This window comes from Berghia stephanieae, chromosome 5 (assembly GCF_034508935.2).
Source record: "Berghia stephanieae isolate SIO BIC M18660-M18661 chromosome 5, UCSD_Bste_1.3, whole genome shotgun sequence".
Taxonomy (NCBI): Eukaryota; Metazoa; Mollusca; class Gastropoda; order Nudibranchia; family Aeolidiidae; genus Berghia; species Berghia stephanieae.
This window is the reverse complement of record NC_088364.1, coordinates 71529009-71538934: the sequence shown is the minus strand read 5'-3', so window position 1 is coordinate 71538934 and position 9926 is coordinate 71529009. Positions and strand designations below refer to the sequence as shown.

At 36.3% G+C, this 9926-nt stretch overlaps 1 protein-coding gene across 2 annotated transcripts in view; it reads right to left on the bottom strand.

Annotated features, from left to right (window-relative positions):
• Positions 1–272: 272 nt before the first annotated feature.
• LOC144973548 (cGMP-specific 3',5'-cyclic phosphodiesterase-like) overlaps positions 273–9926 on the bottom strand; it is a 234376-nt gene continuing 224722 nt past the window's right edge. For both annotated transcript variants that reach the window (XM_078916105.1, XM_078916106.1), the window contains 9 exons: positions 9283–9390; positions 7430–7539; positions 5710–5797; positions 5195–5295; positions 4403–4480; positions 3779–3917; positions 1942–2025; positions 1566–1679; positions 273–1060 (listed from right to left, as the gene is read on the bottom strand). In XM_078916105.1, the coding sequence (XP_078772231.1) occupies positions 440–1060; positions 1566–1679; positions 1942–2025; positions 3779–3917; positions 4403–4480; positions 5195–5295; positions 5710–5797; positions 7430–7539; positions 9283–9390 (1443 nt within the window). In that variant the 3' untranslated portion in view covers positions 273–439. The remainder of the gene's footprint in view (positions 1061–1565; positions 1680–1941; positions 2026–3778; positions 3918–4402; positions 4481–5194; positions 5296–5709; positions 5798–7429; positions 7540–9282; positions 9391–9926) is intronic.

Below are 9926 nucleotides of genomic sequence, written 5' to 3'. Positions count from 1 at the left end.
CAAATTTCTGCAGGAAGTTGTCTGTATAGAAAAATACAGTAACTGAAGGAGGGTCAATTATAACATTACAAATTATTTACAGTGCAGTTTATTAGTTTTTCAGTCTACTTTTATTGATATTGCAAACATTATTTTATTATCTTTATAACAACTTTTGTTCAATACTCTGAAATCAAAATAATTATTTCATTTGTCTAAAAGCAAAGAACTGTTTTGACTTTTGTTCATTTAAGCATTCTATTCAAGAAATTGACTAAGCAGGACAATGATTATTTCTGTTATAATATTACTGATAACGAACTTCCTGTAAAAATTTCCCCATCATCATTCATCTTTTTCTTCTTCTTCTATATCATTAGCTTGGTTGGTTAATTGTAAAACTAGTTACTAAGTTACTCATTAGCAACTACAACACATGACAGCCTCGAGGCAGTAGTTGTCAAGATGTGCTACTCCGGCCATCTCCATTATCTCTCAGCCTGTCCCGGCCAGGAAAGCCACGTTTACGGCTACTACTACTACTACTACCGCCACCACTGGCAACACTTTTCCCTCCTTTACTTCCCCTAGTTCGACCAGGGCTTTTCCTCCCCCATGACAATGAAGGACTCGGTTTCCCAGCACTGCTATTGTCATCAGCTTCACTGTCCTCTCCACGTAAAAGTAGGACTCTTTCTTCAAGGAGATTCTTCGACGACTCTTCGTGTTGTTTTCCTTTCGTTGTTTGTTTCTGTCTGCCACTGGCGGGGTTGGTGGTGCCGATATGTCGGGGGCTGCTTAGAACGGGATCTTCCCGACTACTGCTGTCCCATCCAGTCGTTGTTGTAGTTGCGCTGTGAGGTGAAGGACTTTTGGATTCGAAAATCCTCACACTGGGAGAGACAGCACGGATATTCTCAATGACCGTAACTTCCTCTTCCTCCTCGAAATCATCCTCATCCTCTTTGTCATTGTCATCGATGATTTCCTCTCCCCGTTTACGCTTGTCCCCAATATCCTTATTCTCTACAGCCTTCTTTGTTTCTTTTTCCTCCTCTTCATCCTTGTTCACATTCTCCACCTAAAGAAAAATAAGATATTAACCAATCTTACATGTAGCATATTTATCATTCTTTAATCAGTGATACATATATGTACAAATGATGATAAGAAAATGGAAAAAAAAATAATCTAAAAAATAAAAAAATAAACAACCCCCCCCCCCCCCCCCCCCCCCCAGAAAAACCAAAAACACAGGCCATTCATGGCTCACTAAAAAGATGTCTCATATTATTAAAAAGTCAAGCAATGCTGAGTATGGTCAGTGAAAAGATGGATGGCAAGGATTGCAAAATCCTGACCCTGACAGTGTCCTCGAGGAAGGCACTTTACACCCCTGTGAGTCAAATATCTGGCTAAATATAGTTATGGATATTGTAAGAGTGAGATGACAAACAAGCATCTTGTTCTGAATGACATGTAAGTAATATGATTTCAAATGGGGAAAAAGAAAGCATTTTATTGTGCTAAAAACAATGGAATTGCTCTACATAAATGTATATTTTATTCATGATCAAGAAACTAACCTGCTGTTCCTCCAGTCTTTTCTTAACAGCATTGGCTTCCACGATCCAATGTTTTCGGTTATCGAGACAGCCTTGTAACAAGGGAGACAACTTCTTGGACACTTGGCTCATTGCCTGAAAAAGCATGAGTAAAAGCAATGTAATAAGGGAGACAACTTTTCAAACATTTTATTAATTGCATGAAAAATGGTGAGCAAAAATAACGTAAAAGACAAACACACATACACACACACACACACTTCAAATATATCAATTTATAATTTAGAGGAAATGTTTAATTGGGAGCAAGGAAAAAAAAAACAACAAGATCCAAGACCATTTAGATTCTTATAAAAATTGAAGAAAAAAAAAAAAAAAAAGAAGAAATCTGGCTTACATTATAAACTGGCATACAGATGTCATCGATAAAACCAACTTGTAAGGTAGGGAGCTTGTCGGCTTGGTCTCTGTCCATCATAGGCTGGGAGAATGAAACCAAATTAAAATAATTTTTTACTGATTCTAACTTATTTACACGAATTTATAATACTCAATATGTAAATGTTGCTGCTCGAAGAAATGAATAACAATGTGAAATTGAATGTAAGCTTCAATTTAATACATCTGTTTTCGTATATTAAATCGAAGCTTTCATTCAATTTCAAATTGTTATTTAATACTCAATATATACACATCAATTTACACATTTTCTTACTTTCACAATATACATACTTATACCACCTAGTAATCTGCTTACTTATTGTCATGTCTGTTCAACACGTCTGTACAAAAAATTTCCTTTGGGTGAATAAAGTAATATTATTATTATTATTATTATTATTATTATTATTATTATTATTATTATTATAATAATGTAAATATAGAAAATAATTTGTTTTTGTAAAGGATCTCAATGGTATTATTATTTAATATTAATTATGAAATATGAATAGGGAATGAGATTAGCGGAAGAGTAGCGTCCCTTGATTGGAAGTCACGAGCGGAAAAGTTATTAGAGAGAGAACGTCATGTTGGTTGTGCGGCATGAGACACTTCACCGAAAGCGAGGACGAGAGAGACGTATGCGCAAAACCATTTTGACGTTCTCTCTGTAAGGTGACGTCCAATCAAGGGATGCTACTCTTCCGCTAATCTCATTCCCTATAGGTCTTTATGCAACTTTTAAAAAAATGTTTCAAAATGATGAATCAGCTCTCTAACCACGAGACATAATTTCTTTTAATTCATATCACTGAGGGTAACAACTCGCGTCATTCAAACTGTTTCCAACAGGTGAGGGAGGAACTACACTCAGTTGTTGATAAGTTTTCTGATCTAGTACTCCGCTTTGCAAATTATCGATATTAAAATCAAGTTTCATATTAATAGAAAAATATCCTTAGACTATCTTGAAACTAACTGAAAGCGTGGGTCATACCACAAGAGCTGGAGTTAATCTTGGTTTCTATAGGGAATGAGATTAGCGGAAGAGTAGCGTCCCTTGATTGGACGTCACCCATAGTCTGTGACGTCACCGGCGGAAGTTCTTAGAGAGAGAATGTCATGTTGGTTGTGCGCATGCGTCTCTCGTCATCGCTTCCGGTGAAATCGGCTTGAGACACTTCAAAACCAAATTGACGTTCTCTCTGTAAGGTGATGTCCAATCAAGGGACGCTACTCTTCTGCTAATCTCATTCCCTATAGCATGAAATGGACAATAGCAATTGCTTGCTACCCTTAGGCTAGGATGCTAGTCTATCGCAAAGTACTTTGTCATATCTATCAAACCCAGCTACCCAATCCTGCTGGGTGGAAAGGTGGGGAGGGGGGGGTCAGAAAAAAACCTCAACTGCACTTGCGATCGATCTCGGTCCCTTTACATGTGAAGCAAGTACTGCGGCTATATGGTCTAGTGGTATGACACTCGCTTTCGTATCGGAAGGTCCTGGGTTCGAGCCTCGCTCGACGCATAGTTAAGTCCTTGGAAAAGACTCTTTACTCACATTCTCTCACCGTACTCAGGTGTAAAATGAGTACCTGGCCGTTAACAGCGTTGTCTTTGTCCGAAAAATTGTAATATCGCCTAATAGGTGTCATCATGTCTCGTCCTACATGTTAAATGTTGCTGTTGACCAGGGACCCCTTGTAAAGCGCTTTGAGCACGTTAAGTGGATATTGCGCTATCTAAAAGCTCAATTAAAAAATTTTTTTTTTAATGTCATGTCACAACTTACGATAGGTTTTGTGTTGAGTTTCTCTTTCTCCATGTCTCCTTGTTCAAAGAACTCGCTGGCCACCAGTGAGGCAATCTTTTGCTGAACTCCCCACGGTTTGGTGATGGCTGCCACGTCACTGGCTGTCATCATCATGGATCTGAAAGTTGGAAATAAACAAGAGCTTAACATCATTCATCATTAATACAATCTCAATCAAAGCCTTTAGATTTCAGCATGTATAAAATAAATAATTATATGCTACTTTATATACATGTGGAACATTTTCAATAGAAATTCTCTTTACTCAATATATTTCACAACACAACCCGTCTTTTATTTCCACAGCCAGCGATTTATAGGATCAAATTTCTAGATAAAGGGAATAGAAAAAATAACAACCCAGTAAACCAATGTCCTAATGGACGAATAAGGTTTATTTATTTATTTTAATTATTTTATTTTCATTTAATAATTTATTTATTAGAAAAATGCAAGAAAATGGAATTCTCTCCCCCCCCCCCCAAAAAAAAATCATCAAACAAACCCCCCCCCCCCCAAACACCCCAACATTCCTTGACATTTCTCCATCTCTTTATTTTATCTTACATCACAATCGGCTCCCAAATTGTTCCAATTCCTTACCGTAGTAATTTTCTGTGGTCATCATTACGCCAGTCTGCCTTGTCACTCATTACCAATTGGAAAAATTGACCTCTGTATCTGAAAGTATCAAATAAAAACCAAACATCAGTTGAATGTATATACAATAGTATTTCATATCTTGAGAAGCTTAAATATGGGAAAATATTTTTAGCATAAATGTGCTTGAACATCAATTTTATTTTTCAATTTAATAAAAGCAGGGTAATACTTTTTGTTGAAATTTTATGTTTAACTTAAAGTGAATCAAAACATATTGTCTTTTTTTTTCTTGATGACTTTCGTTTTTATACTATTTTTTCAATAATATTGTTGTTCTGACGTAACATTTTAATGTTTGAAAGACGGGAACTTAACGTGTGTCACATGATCTTTGAAGTTACAAAATGTTTCTTGGTGTACTTGCATCATAATGAATACACATATTGAAAAAATAAATGAACATATTATGAACAATAAAAATGATAGGTATTTTCATAATGTCTTTATAATAAGCTGTATTTCTCATTTCTAAGATGGTAAATATTACGCAGTTTTGTGGTCTAGTGGTATGGCGCTCGTCTTGTGACTCTACAATGATGATATATCCTTGGTTTAAATCCCGCTGTGGGCGACACAAAAATGAGTATTTTGCCTGGTACTATGGTGGTATTCACACGTCTACACCAGCGTCTGCTACCCAATTTTTCGCTTTCTTATTGTTTTCCTGTTCTTGTTCTGCCACTTTTTAAAATGAGGATTTTGAAGCCCTGAATAAATAATTTGTTTGCTTACCTAAAGTAGAGGGCTAAATCTGTGGCCAGGATTGCATTCTCTAGGTGTGCAATGACTTGTTCATACAACTCCTGGGATAGATTTCGTAGAATGTCGCTGCCCTAGTCGTGGAATGATTAATAGTATCGTTAATGACGATGATGATGATGATGATGATGATGGTGGCGGTAGTGGTGAAATTGATATTATTATTATTATTATTATTATTATTATTATTATTATTATTATTATTATTATTATTATTATCATTATCAATATTATTATTATTGTTATTATTATTATTATTACTATTATTATTATTATTATTATTATTATAAAGATGATGATGATGATGATGATAATGATAATAATAATATTAAGAGAGAGAGAGAGAGAGAGAGAGAGAGAGAGAGAGAGAGAGAGAGAGAGAGAGAGAGAGAGAGAGAGAGAGAGAGAGAGAGAGAGAGAGAGAGAGAGAGAGAGAGAGAGAGAGAGAGGGAGGGGGTGATAGAAGGAAGGAGAGACATAAGACTTACTTTAGTAGATAGAATCATGATACACTGATCAAAGTGATGGTGCTCCATGGTGGAGGTACCGTACAGTTCTGCCAAGGGGCTCATAGTCCTGGGAATGGAAAGTCTTAAACTAAAAAACAAGTCCTACATGTAGCAGCTATATTATAGAAATAACAATCCAATTGGGTTCAGTAGTCTGATGTCACGCCGCCCGGCAACGGCGGCCATCTTGGTTCTAAACAAAGAAAATCATTACTTTTTATTCTTCATTCATGCTGGCTTGAACTTTTCATATGCCTTGTGATCAGAATGTGTACAAGTCAAAGCATGATTCAATTTATGGGTTTTTTCCCCCTCTGGATACGCTTTTATGCTCGCCGGAGAAATATTTAATACGGGCGTCCGCCATTGTTCCGATAGTTTAAAGCCAGCGTTACTAAGTTACCATGTGTCATTTGGAAGGAAGTGACGTTACGACTGTTGAAGAGTATTTTGGCAGCCAATCTCTCATTGACCTTTTAACTTTTGGCAGGCGGTAGTAAATAAATAAATCTACAGGGGTGGGAGGGGGGAAGGGAAGACGACAGAGATCCAAATTTCTTATCTGTATTTTATGAGTAATTCCCCTTTGTCTACACAAAGTTGTTTTGATTCCATATCTATCTATTGTCAAATAAATGTAAACAAATAAGCCCTATTCATGCCCTTTTCAATTGATAATTTTTTCCCTTGCTTGTAATAAACGACCGAGAGGGAGACATTACAATGATTAAGAAATGCCAAATGATTGAAAGGAAACGTTATTTATAAATATATAAAACAAAATGGCCTGCGATTTCCATTAGGTTGAAATTACATCCAATGACAAAGTGCGGAATATCTTGGGGTTTTTTTTTCAGGGTTTTGCGGAGCTTGCAACACATTTAGGTCATATCAGCGCCAGTAAAAAGGAAGAAAATAGGATAGTAACAAAAAAAGTAAGACAAAGGGGAATTGTTTCAAATGTAGATTCCAAGAGCATACCATTAATGCAGGTACTTAGTTTGAGATCAGCTAAAAGCCTCTTCCAGACACCAACACAGGATCCTCACACGAAGAGGAACGTACTCAAATGTTTACAAAACAAACTAACTTCTACGTCATGGCACAAGACCGAAGGGCTAGAGCTCAGGTGGTCGCTGGTTCGGATAAGTAAGTAAGCAAGTTACAAAAAAAAAATATATATATATATAACTATCAGTTCATAACAGAAAGATAATTACAAGCAAAAAAAAAAATCACCTTCCAAAACTAACCCTATATATTTGACTGTTCCCCTTTCAGTAAAGGACTCCTGCAATGGCCAGAACAAAACCAAGTAAAATCTGATTTCAAGACAAAGACAGAAAGCAACTCGGAAAACAGATACAGGTGGATGGATAGAAGACACCGCAAGTGACCTCCCTGCCCACTATGGGAGGTCAGGAACCCCTCATTCACAGAAGTGCCTAAAGGACTCTCTCTCTCTCTCTCTCTCTCTCTCTCTCTCTCTCTCTCTTTTCCACTGCACACACACACGTACACACACATTTACAAATTTTCGCCTATATTATTACGACAATCTAATATAAATATATATGTATTTTGTGTCTACTTGAGAAAGGCCAAAGGCCGAAACGTCGTTTATTTTGTGTTGTTCATTCATTCATGAGTCAGATTTACTCCCTTTATCTTAACCCCCATTCAGGGCAGGGCTACTTACTTTTGTTGGAATTGATTGTTAGTCCCCCTGTGATCCAGGTCGTGGCACAGACAACCCACCATCAAGGCCAGTCTCTCCACGTCCGTGAGGATATTGGCCATCTGACCCACCTGTTAGTGTCGATGTGAGATGGGGAGATGGGGGGAGAGTAATTCAAAGTTTCAAAGGTTTATTTTTAGGCAATTGCCAATAATATAGTATTTCCAATCAATAATAATGTAAATTTGAATGTAATCTTCAATTTGATTACAAAAAACAGATCAAATGAACGTTTCGGGTTTCCCCTTTATCAACAAAACAGGATGAATGAAACACCACACATGAATGAGATAATGTGATAGTGGCGTTTAAGATGAATAAGTTTGACTACGCGACGATCACATTATCTCATTTATCTGTGGTGTTTCATTCATCCTGTTTTGTTGATAAAGGGAAACCCGAAAAGTTCATTTGATCTGTTTTTGTAATTACATTGAAGCTAGCATTCATTTTCACATTATTATTTATTTCTTCGAGCTTCGAGCAGCAACATTTACAATAATATAGTATTTCCAATCAACAAGTCAAAACACTTAAAATCAATAATAAATCAGCGCGAACCCATAGATAAACTCTTCATATAGATAGTATGCACTTGGCTAAGAAGCTCACAACCTTGCCACCCAGAAGTATAACGAACCAACAAACAAAACTCTGTGTAGCTTTAAACGTTTATAGTCTGGTTAATACAGTTTAGTGAGAATTACTCATAAACAAGGATGGCAAAAAGCAATAAGAAAGACCTGAGTGACGTCAACGTCAATCTATCTATATTGCTTGATCACTTGACAATGTGTAGCTCATCTATCTTAATAGTATAGTGATAGTTTTCTCATAAAAATTGGAAAAGGAACACAGTTCATTTTAGAAGACTACTACTACAAATAGGAGAAAAACAACATACAAAAAAGTACACACGTAACATTTATTTTGTAATTGGATATAATAATTTAGTGAGAACTAATCACCTCCAGGGGGCGGGGGGGGGGGGCGATAGCTCAGCTGGTAGAGCACTCGCTCCCAGGTACAGTCGAGACGAGATTTTGTTTTCTAACCTCTCTGTCCACACAGCAGTGATTGGGTACCTGAGCTGGTTGGTTCTGTCTGAAAGTACCTTCCGATAGACTAGCGTTCTATCCAGGGATATCAATAATTGCTATTATCCGATTCACGTTTTAGAAATCAGGATAAACTCCAACTCCATAGCAGGGGCGTGGCTAGATTGGTTGATTTGGTGCCTGGCATCGTTCCATCTTTTAAAAATGGATTACAGCATTAAAAAAAATAATAAAACTGAGAAATGGTATATTATACCACCACTTACTTATTTGAGTAAGCCTTTTCTTTATTTTGTCCCTTCCTTTTGTATTTACAAATAAAGCATGTTTTAAGTCATTTTCTTCTGATTCTGGCACCACCTTTTACTATAAGCATGCCACGCCACTGCTCCATAGGCATAATGGCCTTGAAGTTTCACCTCTCTTGTCCAGCAAACAGGACCAAATATAATTATTATAGATGCCACTCCGCCCTAGCTCACGAGGGCACTGGTCTAACTTAATATTCTAAAATTAATTTCACACTTAGGACGTAATAAACTATATAATAAAAAAAAACAAAACAAAAGCAAAAACAAAAAAAAACAAACAAAACAACAAAAACATACAAAACAACCCATAATAAATTAAACACAAAACGAAAACTAAAAAAACAAAACAAAAACAAACAAACAAAAAGAAAACAAACCAAACCCCTCCCCCCCCCAAAAAAAAAACAAAAAAAAAAAACAAAAACTCAATACAAGGCTCCCATACCTTGAGCATACAAAACATGGTTTGCGTGACGTTAAAGGCATGACGCCAGTTGTGATACGTCACATTGCGGTAATTTTTCTTCACGCTCAACATCCATCGACAGAAGATCTGAAATGCAAGGGGGAAAAATAGGGTTAAAATAATATTATTTCCTTCACAAAATATTAGCAGCGCTTTCCCTTTGACCTTTGACATCTCGAGGCACTATTTATACTCCAATTAAAAAACAAACGGCCAAGCAAACCAACATAAATAATAATAATAAGTCAAAGAAATTAAACATTCTTAATATGGACCTCCGTCCCCTCCTCAACCGTCCCCCAATTAGTTTTTAAATTTTAAGAACGTATGAACAGTTTGATAATCTAAACCATATGATATCAATGCTAAAATATCGACTTCAGAATCTTGTTATGTATTAAAACAAGTAATCGAAATGGCCTCTCTCCATCAACCAAAACAACCATGCAAAAAAAAAAAAAAATAAACAAAAACCAAAAAAACAAAGACAAACAAAAAAGAAAAGAAAAGACTCCCAGCCCCCCCCCTCCAAAAAAAAACCCCCAACAACAAATAAACAAACAAACAAAAAAACTCAATACAAGAAACAACAAATTTCAAAAATAATAAAATGAACGAAAAAT